This window comes from Podarcis muralis, chromosome 10, assembly GCF_964188315.1.
Source record: "Podarcis muralis chromosome 10, rPodMur119.hap1.1, whole genome shotgun sequence".
NCBI classification, from domain to species: domain Eukaryota; kingdom Metazoa; phylum Chordata; class Lepidosauria; order Squamata; family Lacertidae; genus Podarcis; species Podarcis muralis.
The window spans coordinates 36398750-36419144 of record NC_135664.1 but is presented as its reverse complement, the minus strand read 5'-3'; the positions used below and the strand labels follow the sequence as shown (position 1 = coordinate 36419144).

Here is a 20395-nt window from a genome sequence, read left to right as displayed (position 1 = left end):
TTATAGGCAAAGTTTTCATCACTTTTGTTTAGTATTGCAGACTAAATCTATAGAAAATTTGTTATTCAGAACTCACTATAGTAATAAGAGAAAAGTACACCAGAGAGAGAATCAAGACGTTAGGAGCATCTTTTGAATGAAAATGACTATTTTTCATTGAAGGTAGACTGTTAAGTGTTATGGATTCATTCCTGCTTTATTACTGTTTAGAGATAATTTAGTTTTCCTGTTTGAGTACGTTTATCTATTGAGTACATAGTTCAACATACGAAACTGTGGAAGGATATTAGGAAATGCAGAGTTACAAGCAGATAGCACTAACTTAAAGGGTCACAACTTCATTTGCATTGTGTACAGAAACTGCCACATCATTCCATGCAAATGCATGAAATCCTTATTAGCATAGCTCTGTTTATCTGAGTTTTTTCTATCTTTCTTAACTATAAAAAGGCAAACTCCAGTAGAGCTGCAAAACAGTAGGGCTCCTAGTAAGCAGTGCAAGGTCTGATGCTATCTGGTGGGCGGAGACATTCCAGATTCTCATGTATTGCTGGATACATTCCTGAAATGACAGTCAGTGGAAAATGTGGCATAGAATGGAGGCTTTCCTCAGCTGTCACCTTCTTATAGTCTGTTAGTGTATTGTTAGAACAATAAAGCAATATGACTGGTTCATATTTATAACAAAATGTTATCCATGAATATCAAGAATGTGCTTATTTCACAATAACTTGATCATATAAATATAGTTATTCTGAGCATTGCCAGCAAATATAGTTTCTTAAAGTCTGAGAATGCATCTAGGAAGTATTGTATATGCCAAAAAGTTCAATGTCACACTGTATGAAAGAAGGAAGATAAGGCATAGACTAGATAAGCTGTCATTTTTCAGTAGAACAAAATGCATTGATAGAGGTTCGTTGCTGCTGGTTTATTTTGCCACTAGTGTGATGTTTAAGTCTATGATGTAGTACTCTGTCCCACAGAGTGAGCATTTGCAGTGCAGCACCAGTATACAGAGATCTGACAGTGCAGTCTTATACATGTCTACTCATAAGTAAGCCCTAGTAAGTTCAATGGGACATAGTTTCCCAGAAAATTATTGTGGGATTGCACCTAAATACATTTATAAGTACAAAGAAACTTAAGAGTAGCGAGCAAAATAAGATAAGGTTTTGTTTTCCTGTATTGTATATCCTAACCCAAGCAGTTGTTGGCTGTATTAATGCTTGTAGGTTATTCTAATTACACCCTTGCAGTTAGAGATGCTCACCTGGGGGCCAGGGCATATAATATTGCTTCTGGTTAAGTAGTTTGCCAGATTCACTGCCTTGTGATACATAGATTAGGTATGCATTGGTGAAAATGCTGGTAGTGTTGTACTTCTGTGAGACTTATTTTAATAGAATAAACTTGAATTGGGTTTTCAAAAGGTTCTGCACCTGTTAAATGGAAACCTCATTGCTACATCTTGATTGGTAGAAAAAGGCATTTTAGTATGTTCTGAACAAATAGCAGATAGTAGGATTCAAATAGCTTGCAACATCAGCCTGTACAAGAACATGAAAAAGAAGAGTAGCAAGGCATGAGCCAGCTTATACTTTTTCATTATAAAACCTTCAATACAGTATAAGTTCACTGGTTTCTTTTCTGTAATTATTACTGTCTATATATCTTAGAACTGTGCACTGTTTGCAATTTACTTACATAAAAATTATAACATGTCATGTGACTAATTCTGCTGCTGTAATGACTTAGCTCCTGTAACAACGATTTGAAATACTAACAGAATAATCCTAAATTTGTTTAGTGTGTGTGTGTCTCCCTCTCCTTCAGTCTGAGGTGGAGTAAGCCATACATCCTGAGGAGCTGGTGACATCATCTGGACAAGACTGAGCCAACCTAAAACCAGTGTTCGAAACTCCTATTGTTCTAGGCGCATTTTGCGACAGAGAAGTTCATTAGCATGAGCAGTTTCTGAGCTCTGGGCGCAGCACTGCGCCTAAGATTTCAGATTAAAACTACAGAGTGGAAGGAAAGATGGACTTTTTTTCTGCCTTACCACTTCCAGCTACTGTCTGAATACTGGAGAAGAGACCCACTTAAGAATATTAGGGGGGTAAGCAGGGAAAGGACTAGACCATGTGAAAAATTAACATAATATTTTAACTGCAGTTCATTATTTTCAGCTTTGTATTCTTGTTATAAAAAGAGCGCCTAGATATTATGTTGTTGTGTCCATAACCTCGGATTAAAGTGCCACTTAGCTCCTAGCTTTCATATCTCTGTTTCACTGCCTAAAACTCTTCATAAAGCACCAGAAAATTTGCACCCATGCAAAGGAAAACCTCCCTCAAATGGAGCACCCCACTGAGCATGAGTCAAGTATCCCAGAGTACAAAAAGAGACTTGAAAATATGTTTCAAAGTCCACATGGCATGCTGGGCCTAGGACTTGGACAGAAAAAAGTAGGCCTACAATGGGTTCTAAAGCATGATCTCATTAAGGAAGAGTTAGAAATAATGACCAGGATCCTTTTCCAATTTTACAAAAATCTGCTGTGGGGTGGTCCACAGTCCCAAAATATCAAATAGCAGGAATGTATGCTTGCTAACATTTACAACCACAGCCAATGAATCTGGGCCTAAACACAAGGTAGCCATTAAGACCCATTTTGCAGTTGCAATATAACTTCTGACTCTGGCTGGAAGATTGCTGCTGCCAAGCTATTCATATGATGGGGTCCAAGATTCATTAGAAAATTCAGACTAAACGCCATACCTTTTTTGAATTCCAACTTAAATTTAACTACCCAAGATGTAGAGAAGACTGTAGCTGAAGCTGGTGCCAAGGGAGAGGATTTGGAATGTAATTGCTCAATTTGCTTGCTACTTCCTCAAAGCAGATATACTTCAAAAGGTGAGAACAGTAGATGATGTAAAGTTGCAGGCAATTTGTGTGTGTGTGTGTGTGTGTGTGTGTGTGTGTGTGTGTACCATGATTCAAGCAGTGACATGCTCCAGCAATGAAGACACTTCACATAGTATGCAAAGTAACTCAGAAAGGTAGGAATCATGAGATTATCCATTCAAGCTCATCATTTATGATAGCATTCTGTATACCAGAACGTCCCATTCCATATACCATAATGACCCATAAGGAGGGTGAATGAAGAATAAGTACTGTTGTTCATCTGAAACCCAGGTGGGTTGGATGGGTGGATGAAGATTACAGTGGGGATGAAGAGAACCTAGATCACTGACTCACAGACTTCTAGGCTAAAAAGCTGTGTTTCCTCAAAGACCCAGTATGCAAGGATCAAAGTCAGGTGCAGGAAAGTTCAGTCTCAGGATAGCAAAAGAAGTTATGAGTCCACACCAAGATGCTGAGAACACAAATTCTGGTGCTCAGAAAGAATAATTAGCACAGTGATTTTATGCCATTTTCAGTTAAGATAGATAAGACAGATACTTTAACATAAATAAGTGGGTCACAAGGTCAGTTAACAAACCTTTTTGCTTGTTGGGTGTGGGGAGTAGTAATGAGGTATTACTGCCTTTTACAGTTTGCCACAGCAAAAGTACCTATGTCAATTTGCATGGATTTCCTGACCTGAGACATTTCCTGGTGTGGAAGGGAGGAATTCTTGATGTTTTGTTTGTTAGTGGTTTTGAAGAGTTTTTGTTCTTGGGCTGGGGGAATAGAACAGATCAGGGAGTTAGTGTCTCAGGATGACTAGATGACACATATATTGAATGGCACTTCATTATGAGAGTGGAAGGATTTAGTGTTTAGGCACGGAGGTGAGATTTTCAAAAAAGGAACTAGTGTTTCTCCAGCAATTGCACCCCAGATCTCTCAAACTGGAGGAAACAAAATCTTGTATTCTGTATGTTTGTTGAATGCTACACCACTCTGGGTATGTCAGAGGTATGGGAGTGTGAATATAGGGATTGTTTAATGGATAAATTTTATATTTAAAGATTGAAAAAAATGCCCTAACCATTGACCCATTGGTTTTAGTCAATGGAGGGAAAAACATGTCCCAGCTTCAAACTGGTTTGAGACTGATTCATGGATATATTGGAGGAATGAGGGGGCTTAATTCCAGTGGATTGAAAGCTGCCCACATAACTCCCATTGAGCACCCTGTTTTGACTACTGCTGCTGGCTGTAACACCGCTATCAGTAGATTTATGCCAGCTGTGGAGAACTTTAGGTGCTAGATGTTGCTGAACTACAACTCTCATAATCGTTGGCCGTGCTTGCTGGAACTGATGCAAGTTGGAGTCGAGAAAACAGGTAGAGGGCTAAAGGTTCTTCACACCTGATCAACTGACAACTTTAAACACAATTTTGAAATAACATTACTCCTCGAAGGAATTGGTGCCCTTTTTTTGGCAATTATTGGTGTGTCTAGGCTGCAAGTTTAGACACACTTAACCTGTGAATAAGTTCCACTAAATTCAATGAGGCTTATCTGAGTTGATGCACACAGAATTGCTCTGGTCATTTTTTGTTCTTGGGCTGGGGGAATGGAAGTGTGCATACTCCTCTTTGATTAAAATCAGGGTTGAAAAGTGTTGTATTTATATCTTTTATCTTACGTTTCATAAACTCTGAACTATGTTTGAATGAAGATTACATTATTAACTGCTTCAAGAGGTCCATTAACTGTCTGAGTTCAAATCATGTGAAATGGTAAGACGTTAAGAGTTTATATTTTCTTGAGTAAAAGACGCTTCCATCAGCACACTTGTATGTAGTTCCCCTTTTAGATTGTCTAGCCAGAAGCTTGGAGTTGGACTATTTAAAGTTTGAGGGAAAATAGGATTTAATGCAATATTGTCTTGATACATTTTGAAATGGGTATTTGCCTTTTTAAGAAATAATTTTCTCAATGTACTAGACGACTTTTGTCTGTTTACTTTTCAGCTGCATCTAGTATATCTATAAATGCTAATCCTTAACATTTGAACTATTGGTGCTGCCTAGCCAAAAAGGTTGCTCCATTTTTATTTTTGTTTTGTTCTTTGCAGATAGTTGACTAACCAGTACAGTGATTCAGTTAGCAGTTAAAATGTAACCGGAAATAATTGCCTAATTTTTGTGGTGTATGATATCAACCTCTGTTCCTGTTCTCCTTTTTCTTAAGTGTACGAATGTCCCTAAATAGATCAGAACTAAGTTGCCTCTTCTGTCACTAACGACCAGAATTACAGAAGCCTTGTTTAGAATTTATGAAATACTGTTGGTTAATAATGTCATTTGCAACCACATAGAGCAGAAACAAATAATGTTATCTATTTGAAACAAGCAAAACCCATGGAGTTAAGTTTGCAAGAAGGGACGCGGGTGGCGCTGTGGGTAAAACCTCAGTGCCTAGGACTTGCCGATCGCATGGTCGGCGGTTCGAATCCCTGCTCCCATCGTTCGGTCCCAGCTCCTGCCCACCTAGCAGTTCGAAAGCACCCTTAAGTGCAAGTAGATAAATAGGTACCGCTTTATAGCGGGAAGGTAAACGACGTTCCGTGTGCTGCTCTGGTGCCGGTTCGCCAGAGCAGCTTCGTCACGCTGGCCACGTGACCCGGAAGTGTCTGCGGACAGCGCTGGCTCCCGGTCTCTAGAGTGAGATGAGCGCACAACCCTAGAGTCTGTCAAGACTGGCCCATACGGGCAGGAATGTCAGCCACCTCCAGTTATGCTCTCATTATGTGCTCTGGAAGTGAGAGCTGGACCATAAAGAAGGCTGATAGCTGAAGAATTGATGCTTTTGAATTATGGTGCTGGAGGAGACTCTTGAGAAGTCCCATGGACTGCAAGAACATCAAACCTTTACCTTTTAAGTTTGCAAGTATTGTGTGGGATCCAAACGTGTGGGGGTTTTAAATTGCTCTTTAGGGTTCAGTTGGGGGGTTAAGGACCTAATGTGGGAAAGAGATTGTTATACCATAGCTCCTTGTCTTCAAAATCTTATACAAGTTGAGTTTCTGTATTATGTGAAAATCAGTAATGTTGTAGCGTTCTTGTAGAAATGGTTTTGTCATACAAATGGAACATTGAATCCCTGCCATTTATTGTATATTAAATGCTTAAGACTGGATCTACTTGTGTTTGAATTTGGAAAGCAGTATGACACAGCATTTGCACTGTAGGTTGTTTCTTTTAACTTGTTAAAAAGAATACCACCATATGTATAAGTACTCCAAATATCTTCCACAAGTAAGCTTGGGATTGTTAACTCAAAATCAGATCTGATCAAACTTTATCCCTTTAACTTGGCTTCATTTTGGCCATAAAAAGCAAATCCAAATAAAAAGCATGTTAACATTTTTGACATTCCTTAAAAAGGCAGCAAAACAATAATGAGTTCTGAATGAGAGAACTCTTCCGGCTTCTGAAGTAAAAATGGAGTAGTTGCTAATGATTGGCTTGCTATCTTGATAGGTTTTAGCCATGTGATTTTTCTAATTTTTGAACACAAAATTAAGACTTTCTCTCTTTATAGAGTAACCATTGTTCTCAGATAAGTATCATGCTCTTAATTTTGAATATTAAATGCAACTTGCCATTTTCTGTTGAGATATTTAATTGTATTGGACATTTTAAAAACATCTGTAGGCTGCCTTCCATAAAGACTGTTTACAACCTTAAAAGGCAATCTAATAAACAAAATTTAAAGCCAGTAAATACACATTACAGTAAATACAAATTAAAATATAACCATACGTTCAGTAGGTAGAACAGTTCTCAAAGCCTCAGTAACTCCTAAAGGCTAGATGAATGCATGCGTCTTCAGGAGACACCATACTCTACAATGTAGGTTCCAGCCTTATTTCCAAGTGGACATGGTTCCATAAACTGAGTGCTAACACAGAAAATGCCCTCCTCCTGCCTGCTCTAGTTGTGGGACATCTGACAAGGTCGCTCCTGAGATTTTAGTGGCTGGGCTAGTCTGTATGGGCATAGGTGTTCCCTTGGGTAACTAGGCTGCATGTTGTTCATGGCTTTAATTCGTCAACAGAATTTTAAACTTGACCCAGCAACAAACTGATTCCTAGTGTTACTCTATCAGCAGATAAGTTACGTTAACATAGTGTGTTCCACATAGATCACATGACAGTAGTCCAGCTTTGAGGATAATTGTGGCCCGGACACCCCTGTCTAGTAGCTCTTATTTGGTGCACCAGCTGAAACTGGAAAAAGTCTTTTGGGCACTGCAGACACTTGTGCCTCGGATAACAGTGGTTCAGTGAGCACTTTGGACTCCTCCCTTGTGCCACAATGTATCATTTGCTGTCTTATAACAGGGAGCATTTCCTGTACCATGTAAAATGTACAAGGTGTCCACACTTCCTCTTGCATGTGCATTCACCACTCGCAGCATGCATGCAGGCCACAAACACAAGTATCTCACACACTATACAGCCACACATATGTCTCTTCTCTCTGCCCAAGTGTATCCCTCTGTCTCTCTCATGCCTGTGCTGTCTAATCCCCCATTCAGAAAAGACCCTACATGGATGAAGGAAGCACCTTCCATTTCCCAAACAAACAAAAAATGCCCCCCAGCAATTTAAAAGAAATGGGCACTGGATTGCATGAATGGACACTGGATTGACAATCCCTATATTGGACTATAAGAATTGTGAACCTAAACAGCTTAAATTGTCTGAATTGATATTCTCTACTTTTCCCCTGAATATATTGTTTTAATAATCTCTTTAAAAGTTCAGGAGCCTCTGCACAAATGGCAGCGTAAACAATGTATGCCTATTTTAAGGTCCTAAAGACTAATTTGGCTGTGGTATAGTTGAGGGAAATTTAAAGTCGTATATTCTGTCATGGGAATTAATATGAGAGCCTCAGTAAAGTTTTATTTCAGAGCTGTGTCATTGCCCTTGAATACCCAAAAATGTTTGTTTTGGTTAGGGTAAATCAGTTTTCTTACAATACTATCAACCACATAGGCTGTTTCTGCTTGAGAGATTGTGTATTCATCACTTGTCATTCCCCCCAGTTCAAAATATCTTTGGATGCTAAGGCATCACTCTCCTGTATCATAAATTTCAAGTGCAACCTTGGAGACTGGTAGTAAACATATTCTTCATTGAATTGTAGCGTGGGAGTCTATTTCATTGCTTATAAGCATTAATTGACACTCAGTCCAAGTTGCAAATAAGCATTGTTTTTTATGCTAAACCAGAATAGCAACTCGTAGCTTGTAAATAGATGGGCTTCCAAACTACCCAGCTTTATGTACTTGTTTATAATTATGAATAGTAGTTTCAAATTGTTTCCTGTTTCTGACAAACTAATAATGGAAATAGATCCATTTGAAAAGAGCTCTTAAGTTATTGCTGCAGACAGAGAATGTTCAATAGCAGGTGGTCATACAGTAAAAAGGCGTCTGAAAGGTAGAAACAATTCTAAACTTGACACATGATGAAACTAAAAGTGTTTGATTTGATACTATGAGCACATAATTTTCTTCATTATATTTTTGCATTCCTTCCAGTCTTCTTCTAAGTGGCATTTTAGTGTAATGATGAGTTTTTCTGAGTGCTGGTAGTATGTGACGGGGACCTTCATGCTGACTGAGAATTTGAACTAAGTTTCTAGATCAAAAGACGCTTTAGCCTAGGGGTTTGCGAGCCTTTTCCCAGTTGAGGATTATATTCCCTTGAGGAGCATCTTTTGGGGGTTCCAGACTAGCAGTGGCTAGGGCACAATCTGGTGGTGAATGAGTTTTTTCTTTTTTCTCTCTGCTAGATTCCACCGTGCCCCCTCCCCCCTCCATGTCATCTTATCTTTCTGTTACCCCATCTCCATCTCTTTGTTTTAGGCCTTTCTCCATTCCCCCTTCCATATTAATGCAGATGGGAAATGATCATTTGTCAAATGCTTCTCCTTTTCAGCACACTCTACTTTTGTATCTCCGTCTACTCTCCTTTTCTATCCTAGTTTCTCCTACTCTGTTGGTCATTGCAAGGCTCTTTTTGGCCTTGGGCTTACCTAACAGCCACACCTCCCCCCTCCCCCTTTGTGCAAAAAGAATCAATTTCCAGAGGGATGGCTAAGAGAGCAAGAGTGAGACTGCTGCACCTGGAGGACTGCATAAAAGGCTTGGGGGCCTTAGCTTCCTCATTATTGCTCTAACCACTGCAGCATTGGTTCTCAGAAGTAACTCTTATGATAGGGGTACTACAAATCTTTGGAACCAGTTGTTATGTCCTGCTTTTCGAGACTCTTAATTCCCCACATGTTTATGCACTGTTTTGGCGTTACTGATTATTGCCTACCATATAATTAAGTTCCTTTAGAAAGCTTGTAAGTTGTTGAACCTCAAAAACATGATAATATTTATACTGGGAATTCTTAGTCATTTGTGTAATAATGCATGATGACCCCAGAACTAAGAGGATCTGTTGGGAGCAGAAGCGGAAAAAGGGTGGTGTCTCCCCAAGTTCTAAATGGGTGTGTGGGTGTATGATTTGCCCAAATCTTAATTTGAGGTGCACATATCCCATTTCCTTATTCCTTTCTACATATGTTGGCTATTGATATAGGGGTACAACACTTGATGATATACAATGCCATTTTGTAGAAGACTGTCTTTTGGAGGTGTTGCTATATCACCGTGGAAGCCCAAAGCTTATTTTAGAGATTACACCCCCATATTTTTTTATTAGTCCACAGCTAAATTGTCCCATTCCCAACAACTAGATTTTCTTTACTTTTTTGTTTTCTTGTTAGTGGGGATGGTAGGCACAGTTACCTTGGGTCTGTCTATTTTGCTAATGACTTCTGTGTGGAATGAGAATAGCAAATTGTTGTTCCATTCCAAAGTCTATCTGTTCACATAGGCACTTTAAAATGAGTTGAGCCCAGTATTATTGCTTTGTTGTGGAAGGAGAATTGTGCTGATAAAAGGGTCCTTCTGTAAACCAAGTGTCAATGTAGGATCAAACCCATTGTACTTAACAGAAATACTTCTATTTCATGGTATAATGGACACATCTACATCTACTGTGTGTCACTGTGTGCTCTATAGTCAAAAGCTGTTCTGTGTATTGGAGAAATGTGCTGCTGATTTTAATAATGCATTTTAAATTGCCGTAATCCACCCTGGGGCATTATGGTGAAGGGTGAATAAGAAATTGAATTAATAATAATAAAACAAGAAGGGATTGTAAGGAGCTTCAGAAGTATGTCTCCATACTAGCACAATGGCAAGTGGAATTCAGTGATTTTAAAAAAAAATATTGTATTGCAAATTTCATCCAGTATTCTTTCCATTGCATTATGTGGAACAATTGGTTAGGCAATAACATAATGAACTTTTACATGCTTGTGGTAGCTAGAATTCTATGTGTGAAATTCTGAAATTCACCATTAACACCCAAAATCAAATAGTGGAAGGATAAAATATAGGAGTTTGTAGTTATGGCTAAGGTGACAATTTCTTTAAGATACTGAGGAGACAAGACAAGTTTCTGGTAATATAGCAGAATTACATTGATTGTAGTATATATGGCTTATTATCCAATATGAGTTAGGGTTTACTATGGCTTAATGCATCATCATACAATAAGCAGATCAGTGGTACATATCTATCAATCTATATCCATCCATCTGCTTGAAACTGTGTTTCAAGAAATTTGAAGTACGTGTTTGTATTGCAGTTAAGTATTTCTTCAGGAGGTAAAAGCAAAATGATGTATATTGGGGATAAAAATTATAGCTTCATGTATGTATTTGCATGGTTTGAACCAGCGGTGTTTGTCTGGAAAAATGAACTTGGGCCAGCCCTGCTATATACCATGAACCAAATACCCTTTTGGTGCCCAAGGCAAGATGTCTCCCCTGATCTAGGCCCGCACCCTGTGGGGGGAGGGGCAACACAGTCACTCTGTGGGACCATCCCCTTTTTACTGAGCGACTTGGTGAAAAGACAGCATTCTGCAAGGTGGTGTTGCTGCTCTCCCCATCTTTGGCTTTCAGCTGTGTCGTTGGCTCCCCCAAATCCCAGTCTGGATCTCCCACCCCCTGTGAAGCATGCCACCCAAGGTAGGTTGCCTCATGCAGCCTCATAGGGAAGCAAGCTAGCTTCAAGGTTTCAGGGCAAACCGCAAGTCATGCCTTTCTAGCCCCTTTCTGCCCCTCAGGATTTGCTGCCTGAGGCAGCTTCCTCACTCAGCCTCATGATAGGGCCATCCTTGGTATATGGTTTGATGAAGATATCTTGCCCCAGTGTGCAGCAGCTTTTATGAAGACAAATTATGTGCTAGGGTTCAATAGGAAAGGTGTTGAAAGCAAAACTATCAATATAATGATACACAAATATGTGGTGTGACAACACATGGAATACTGTGTACAGTTCCAGTCATCACACCTCAAAAAAGGGTTAGTGTAGAGCCACAAAAGGTTCAGAAAAAAGACAACCCAAGTGCTCATGGAGCTTGAACAACACTCCTATGAGAAAAGCTTGCCAATTTGTGAACTTTTAAGTGTAGAGGAAAGACAAGTAAGGTATATAGTAGGTGCATAAAATTATGCATGGTGTGGAGATGGAGTTGGGTTCTCATTCTCATAAAACTGGAGACTATCCAATGAAGCAGTCTTTTGGATGATTCCAGACAGATAAAAGGAAGTCCACAGTACATAGTTAAATTATGGAATGCACTCCCACAAAATGGCCACCAATTTGGTTAGCTTTAAAAGGGGGTTAGACCAGGGCTTGGCAAGGTTTGCCTCGCCCGGGCTGGTTCACTCCAGCGGAGATCCCTCCGTGGGCCAGATCACGCCCTCAATTTCCGGCGTCTGCGCAGACGTAATTTCTGGTGCTGCGGAAATGAGTCCCCGTGCTGTGCTGCACCGGTTTAGTGCAGCACGCAGGGACTCACCGAGCAGGCAGCTTGTGGACCGGTTAAATGACCCCCGTGGGCCGCTTGTGGCCCATGGGCCTTAGGTTGCCAACCCCTGGGTTAGACCAACATAATAGAGGTTAAGGCTTTCAATGGCTACTAACCATGACTGTGTACAAGCTCCTGTACTGAAGGTGTTATACCTTGCTGGGGAGCACAAGTGGGAGAGTGCTGTTGCACTGATGTCAACACACACACACACACACACACACACACAGAGAGAGAGAGAGAGAGAGAGAGAGAGAGAGAGAGAGATTTTCATCTAATCAAACTAGAGTATCTAGTAAAAGTGAAGTAGGAGACATGATAGAGCTTTACAGCTATCATTGGAAGCAGACCTCTCCTGTTGTTTTGGACACAAGTTATCTACTGTTCCCTAACTGAAGACTCTAAAATTTTCCACCACAAGTACTATTTAAAGTGGACACATTTGCTGTTACTATCTTTGAAAGAGCCATATTCCTGATCTGCTAATACATAGGCACTTCAGGCTCATTTTAGAAGCTTGTTTGATTTTAGCATACATATAGTTAATATATTTGAGCCTTTTGCATGGGAATCCCAAAGCCTTATATGGTCAGCTAACTTTGTTCTGCAGTGAACTGAAGGCACCCATCCAAAGGGAAAAAATTCCAATTGTCTTTAACTATCTAGTACCCTTTCCTTGGCCTCCTGCGGCAGTACAGTAGCTAACACTCTAACAATTTAAATGTAAGCTTTTACAAAGGTAGTGGAAATTAATTGTGGTAGTATTTGATAGCTAGATATATTCAGAGAGCAGAAATATTACTTTAGTAAAGGTTCATAACTAGGTCTATAGCTGCTTAGTGTAGAGATCTGAAAACTAGCATCACTTTGTGTGAGGACTTCTAATTATTTATAATACTGATCTTAGTGGTTCTGTGCCTGTCTGCATAAGAAGTGGCAACTGACAGAGCAGGTAGTGATTTTTGCATACTTGGAGGACTTTCTAGGTGTACAGAAATCAAAGTCAAACAGTACAGCATGAGACTCTCAGGCTCAGGGTTGTGGTTTTGAGCCCCACATTGGGCAAAAGATTCCTGCATTGCAGGGTGTTGGACTTGATGATCCTTGTGGTCCCTTCCAACTCTACAATTCTATGATTCTTTGAAATCAAACAGCTCAACACAGACTGAGCATCACAGTGGCCTCCAGGGGGGTGTCAGTTAAAGAAAAAGGGGAAGAGAGGGAATTGGCTTGCTTGAGCTGCTAACAGGTTACAGTTTTGGGAGTGGGGGAAAGGTCAGAAGGAATGCATGCCAGAAGGTTAAGTACCCTCTCTGAGCTATTAGGGGAGGTTTCAGGAGGGAGCAACTGATGTGCCTCACTTTTGTTTCTCATTCTGCACAAATTTGTTCCTTCAACTGCTGTATAGAAAAAAGGGCTCTTTAAACCAGTCACTTGGGGAAAGGTTTTAGGAGAGATGGAAAGAGAAAATTGATTATTTTTTCCCACCTAAGACCTCCATAAAAGTTGTCTTTTTTCTTTTTTCCTGTCTTGAAACCTCCCCACCCTGTAGGCCCTGAATAGCATTGCAAGGCTCTTTTTTCAGGCTAGCAGGAGCCTTGAACAGGAACAATCCTCTTAGGGGCAAAGGATTCAGGTCCCCACTTTGTGTTAAAGTACCAGAATAAAAATACAACCTACAACTTGGTGCGCAGATACATATGTGTTATCTAATGTGTCGAGGAGTCAACCTGGAGACTTTGATGAGCTTTTGATGATGGTTCACCTTTGGTTGCCTCCTGCAGCCTTCCTAAAGCCTGATTTCTTTTTTGTTGTTGTTGATATTTAATGACAAGTAACGAAACATACCCACGCAGGGCAGCCCTCTGATTTCTTAGTGGAGTTGCCTGCATTCAGAACAGCCTATCCTCGTCCCCAAGGAGGTACTAGTGATATGGAAGCTTTGTTCATTTGCCAGTAATTTTCAGCTGTGTGCTGGGACACACAACTGCTAGTCTAAATTGGTGATAGATAAGCCCATTAGTCAAATGTTTTATGTGAATCTGAAGTACCCACCCACAAAATAAGTTGCTAGTGATCGTGCTTGATTCTGCTTTAGCTTTGCTTGCTTCTATTCAGCCTTTGCTGTGGTTAGTAATTGACCATGTTCTTACTTGAGGTGTGATTGAATGGTCCTGTTTCTTGTAGATGAATGACATATCCTGAAAGAGGTATGTCATATTGAATCATGGAGGGTGGGAATGTACTGTTTTGGAGACAGAAAAGTTATTGACTATTGCACACTTTAAAATTAAATCATATAAGATATAGAAGTGAAATTTGTTTCCAGTTCAGATTCAGAAAAAGTGTGATCCCACTATGAGAACCTTAGAATACAATGCCCTAGGCTGTGATTGTTGAGTGTGTTCATCTCACTTTAGTCTAGTGCAGAATTTCCCAAACTTGGGTCCCCAGCTGTTTTTGGACTACAGCTCTCATCCCTAACTAACAGGACCAGTGGTCAGGGATTATGGGAATTATAGTCCAAAAACAATTGGAGACCCAAATTTGGGAAACCTTGGTCTAGTGTTGACTACTCAGAGTTGACTATTTCATGGGCAAAACCAATTTTGGACAAGACAATGTCCAATGGCATATGCCATTGTTTGCTTGTTTCACTATGAGATTCAGGGGAGAAAAAGTTAAAGATATAGAATTATATGGATCATCATAGAATTAGTAGTGAAATTTCAGGGCATTAGTTTGTTTCAATAAGTACAGAACAACTTTCCAGAATTTGAACTGAGAAAGAGGGTGTTTTTCTTGCAATTGTTTTATGACCAGCAGGACCCCATAATTCTAAATCACATCATAGATTGCTTAATACTTTAGGGTGACAGCTGTCTGGTGGTGGTTGGTAGCATAGAAAAAAGGGGGGGAGAGAAAGAAAGATTAAATTTTCTTTTATAATTTTCTTGATTGTTTTAGGGAAAATATGAACAAAGAACCTTAAATAGGACTGATTAGAAAAAAATGTTTTGTGCAAAACTTCATCAGAATTGGCTGTATTGTAGCAAAAGGACTGCAAAATACAGACTTCATAATAGCTGGCAGTTTGTGATTGTGACACCTATATGTTTAGTATAGGTAGGATTACCCTGACATTTATTTACCTTTAATGATACCAGCAAATAGCCAAATCAGACTATATAGTGTGATGACATCATGACGTCCAGTAGATTGTGCCTTCCTTGGTGGGATCATTTGAGAAACAATGCAGACAAAGCTATCATTTTTGTTCTCTGCACTCTTATTTTGTCTTCACTTTGTAGTCACCAGTGTCTCACCAACAGAGGCACAATTTTCTGAAGAGTTGCATCCTGATAACTGGAACAGTACCTTTTCTGTTGCTACCGGTCATTCATCTACACTACCACAATTCCTAGAAGGCATCTGAGCTTGCTGTGTAAGTTGTTCCCAATGGCAAGAAACTTGGAGGCAAACTATTTTGGTAACAAAAAGTTGCCTCCTGCTGCTTTTACCTTACCCTCACTATCTCTGCCCAGGGATGCACAAGCAAGGGTACCCCTTGCCCATTAGTAACTAAGACAGCAGTTATATCCCTCTGTGTCTTTTCTGAAATGAAGCGTCTTCTTTTCTTTAATTTGCTGTTTCTTCCTTGTTTCCACAGGAAGTCACACTTGCATCAGCTTCTTTTACAATAAGATAGCTGCCACCATCATGCCCAATAAGCACTAACTCACTGTTTCATCCCTACCTCCCATGATCTCTGTAAAAAATGTCCTATATTCCAGACACTGGGAATTCTAGCCTTGTCAGCTCACTTTTGGAGCTTGAGAGGAGGCTGCAGGAGAAAATATAATGGGATAACCCAATGCATACTTTTTTACTTGGGAGTAACAATATTGTAGCAGGAGCAGCTATATAGTGCATTATTGTTAATATACGAGATTATCCAGTCAACACTCTTCTTCATAATCTTACATTCAGACATTAACTGATATATTTCTTGAAACCATGGATTTGCTTTCTATATCCAGTTATTAACCTGCCATATCACAAGAAATTACCAACCCACTCATAGCAGGCCCCCTGTCCCTAGTGTCAAGTCCATAACATGAGGTTGCACCATAATCTCACTTTTTCCAAGGCCTCTGGTTGGTTGGTTGGTAGGTCAGGACCATCTCACCCTGTATCACCACATGTTGCACTTTGCAAGGCCTCTGGTTAATGGGTTAGTTACACTTTTACCCATGCCCATAGCATAACTGATTTTCGTGGTAGCTGGTAGTTATTATTTCTCCTTCCCTTCAGAACCACATGCATATACCAGTCCAGTTTTAGTCTGTAGTCACAATGTAATGGTTTTCACCCGAGTGCTCTATATGGATACAGATGATGACCCCTTCATAAAGAATATTGATTATAGTCTCATTTTTTGTGAAATAGTGCCCCATGTTTTCAGTTTCTATGAGCCTTTGAGCAAAATTGCAGTAATGTTGGGCTGGCTAGTTTGAAGCGTGTTAAATTGTCAGTGACGTGCACATGAATGAAAAATGACCGTAAACACCATGTAGTACAGGTCTCTGTTGCTGCATAAATTCTTGAGGGCTCGCTTTTGGGTAGAAATGTGTAGGGTTACACTGAGTGTGTTTTAAGACAGTGATTTTTTGAGTGTTTTCATGTGTACATGTGTTGATGGTACCCATGAGATTACCTTTACCTTTCTATATGTTTTATAGTTCTCAGTCTAAAATGCTTCCGCTGAGCGAGCCATGCTGTAAATGAGTACCTAGTCCAGTGGAGAAAGAAAAGGCATGTGATGTTGGCCACTTGTTTCTGTTAACCTTAATACAGTGGTACCTCGGGTTACATACGCTTCAGGTTACAGACTCCGCTAACCCAGAAATAGTACCTCGGGTTAAGAACTTTGCTTCAGGGTGAGAACAGAAATCATGCTCTGGTGGCGTGGCGGCAGTAGGAGGCCCCATTAGCTAAAGTGGTGCTTCAGGTTAAGAACAGTTTCAGGTTAAGAATGGACCACTGGAACGAATTAAGTACTTAACCCAAGGTACCACTGTAATTTGCAGGCTGTAGGTTGTGTTCTGATGTGTCATGGCCTTTTGATCAGGGGTTTCATTGGAGTCCTGAAGATGTTTAGGATTAGAGAGTAACAGTTCTGACATAGAATTGTTGGACATAGTTTTTGCTTTCTACAAAAGCAAACCTTCAGGCCCAAAAGGACAAAAACATGTGGCATTGTAGTGTTTGGATTACGTGCCTTGAGTGAAGGCATTGGATTTTGATCGTTTAATGTTGTATAGCTCCGTGTTACTGTTGGAGGTCCCTGTGTGGCTTTCCCCCTTGCACATGGCACCCACATGGCTCAAGCATGCCATAGTATGGTTTCCCATGTTTTCTGAATCCAGTTTGTGGCTGAGTGGTAAGCCATAAATGAGCCAAGGTTTGTTCATGGTTTACTTCTGGTTTATTGCTTGTGGTTTGTCTGAGAACATACTCCCCCCCCCCCCCGGGGGGGGGATTTGGATGGCACAAAAAGCCATACTAGAGCTGTGTGGGTACTGTGCTGAGTTGAGGAGGAACCCATGTGGGGACCTACATGGCAGGGGGGCATAGTCACAACTAAGCCATTATTTGAGACAAACTGATTTACATGTGTGACTCAGGCAATTGAAAGCTGTATTTTAGTTATACATATAATAGAAATCTTAATTCCCATAGAGGTTTCTCAAGGTATCTAGGTACCCAAGCATGCATGGTTTTACAGTATAAGCTCAAAACTGAATTGCACCCTAAGGAAATTGACATAATTTGCTGTTTGCTATATCTTGTGATGTGTGTTTTCTCTTCTACATCTTTGTTTTAGAAACTCTGCAGGGTCTGTTTTGTTCCTCACACTGTCAAAAAGTGAAGAGTATTAGGCTAGCTTATGGCAGATAAGACATACAACCTCACAGTTCTGTATATATCACAAAGTAGGGACATGCTCTCTGCATTCTCTTCTATCCTTCTAAGGCTGGCAGTGAGCTGGCAGAGAAGAAATATACCAAACAACCACGTATAAGAAGAACATTTTGTCATGAATGGAAGGAACATGTTGCAGGTGGCTATAGTGAACTCGAAATGGCAATAGAGATTCTTATATTTATGCAGAATAAATAAAAGAAAATGATGGGCTAATTCGTGTAACACGAATCATGTGAACATGAGCTTTATGTGGGATAATGGCTTATTGCTGCCTGTTTGGTTGTGGAATGGGCTGTTTGCGGTTAGATCTATTGTCACAGAATGACTTTTGGCCAATTGTTAAAACCACCTTAACACTTTTTTCTTCTGTTTATAGGCTTGCATAGATGATAATGTAGATATGGTGAAATTTCTGGTGGAAAATGGAGCCAATATTAATCAACCTGATAATGAAGGCTGGATACCTCTACATGCGGCTGCTTCCTGTGGATATCTTGATATAGCAGAGTAAGGATTTTTCCCCAATATTTAACATAACTTACCTTGATGTTTAGTAGACTTATGATGCAACCGTTGCTAAGAAGCTGTTTAACGACAGGATACTTTGAGCAATGTATTCCATATTTTATGAGATGAGAACTGGGTTCTTTATGACAAGAAGAAAAATGCAGTTCCCTCACTCATAATAAAATTACGTTGAAAGGTGAATTTGAAATTTGCAGCAGTCTACATTTGTTAATCATCTTGTAACAAAGCCATATATCTGAACATATATTCTAGAAATGAGCGCTTGATACTTGATTTGAAGCCTGTGTTTTTTGTTTCTCTGTGAAATAGTCAACACTGGAGCACCAGACCTTTTGTTGATACTTAATTATATCTAGTGTTAAAGAACAAGTGCTGCATTTAGTTAAAGTTTGTCTTGTCTTATCTTGGGATGTTGATAGAATTTTCTGGGAAGTTTACAAATAGGGTGGCTGTAGCTTTTAAGGATAGCTCTCCACAATCTTTAACCTTTCAATTTGATGTATTGAGTGCCCTTATGAGGAAGAACTCTGAGCTTGAGAAACCTAAACCTGTCCAGGCTATACATTGACACCTCTTGCATTGCATATAGTAACGTAGGATCCTGTTTGTCCTTAAAAGGAAGCAGTACTAGCTGTATTCTTTCTGACTCTGCAGTATGTGTCAGAATTCTGTTTGAGCTAACATATAAACTAGAATGGCATTTTAGCAGCTGTAAATTTCAGTAATTTTTTCATGTGGCAGCTGAAACTACTTTTTAAGGGGTACATGAGTAGGTATATTGTATATGGTTTTCGTATCTCATTTGTTCTTCCTCTCATGTGTGGGACTGAAGTTTCAATAGTTATTTGCCCATGGTGTTGCTAAGATTTAAAGACACCTTGCCTGTTATAGTAGAATAAATGTGTGTAATTCCATTGAATAAGCAGTACTTAGGCTGTACATCAGTACACACACATTCATACTCCTTTATGTATTACACATACGTGTCTGTATGTGTACATATATAATCCATTAATAACTTACTATATATCAATAAGAATTATAATCAGGAAATACAAGCATATTACTACTTTTGAGTCTCTCTCTCTCTCTGTGTGTCATAAAAATACATTTTTATGTTTGCAGAACAGTTGTACATAAATGTTCCACTTTTCAAGTGTGAAGGTAATAGGCATTTCATCCAGAGCACACCCTCCTAAACAGTCTTGTTGAAGATGAAAGAAGTAATTGCTTGCCAAACAAAAACTGGTAAAGAGGATGTGACTGAGCAGGCTCAGAATGTTGTTAATGCTTTTTAGGGAGTGTGCTGAAGAAAGTAGGGGCACAGCAGCTGCAGACATTCCTGGAGGTTTCTCATTTTCTTGATCTGGGTTCTTTCTTGGTGATGGGAATGAATCAATCTTAGTGGCCTTAATGGATATCCTTTGTTGCGGGCACAACACAGGGACTGCAGGTGTTATCTCCCACCCCTATTCCTCTGTGGCTTTTGATGCCATTGTCCATAGTATCCTCCTGGACCAACTCTGTGATATAGGCATTGGAGGCACTTTACTACAATAGTTCTGATTCTGCAGTCCCAAGTTCAGAGAGTTACACTGAGAAACAGCTCATTGGCCCCATGGTGTTTTTGTTATGGTGTCCCGCAAGGGCACATTTTATCCCTAAAGTTTTTAGGGATCTAAATGATACCAAAGCTTTTTGGGATCTCTCTGAAACCATTAAAAGCAGGCATTAGGAGTTTAGAAGCAGGATGCCTTCAGCATGCTGATCACAATTGAACCTGCTTTCTTTTGCATCTAAATTGGGTGAGGCTGTAGAAGCCTTGGACCAGGGCCTGGCTGCAGTTAGTGGGCTGGATGAAGACCAGGATAATGAGTTTGAATCCTGTAGCAAAATGTCTGTTCTGGAAGAGGTTGAGCCCTTTCTCATGGAACAGGTTCACAGCCTGGAGATGCGTCTGAGTC

The 20395-nt window shown here is 39.9% G+C and overlaps 1 protein-coding gene across 6 annotated transcripts in view; it reads left to right on the top strand.

Moving 5' to 3' along the window:
* The window catches only part of PPP1R12A (protein phosphatase 1 regulatory subunit 12A), a 90343-nt gene that overhangs the window by 9113 nt on the left and 60835 nt on the right, over positions 1–20395 (top strand). For all 6 annotated transcript variants that reach the window (XM_077934756.1, XM_077934754.1, XM_077934753.1 and 3 more), the window contains exon 2: positions 18280–18410. In XM_077934756.1, the coding sequence (XP_077790882.1) occupies positions 18280–18410 (131 nt within the window). The remainder of the gene's footprint in view (positions 1–18279; positions 18411–20395) is intronic.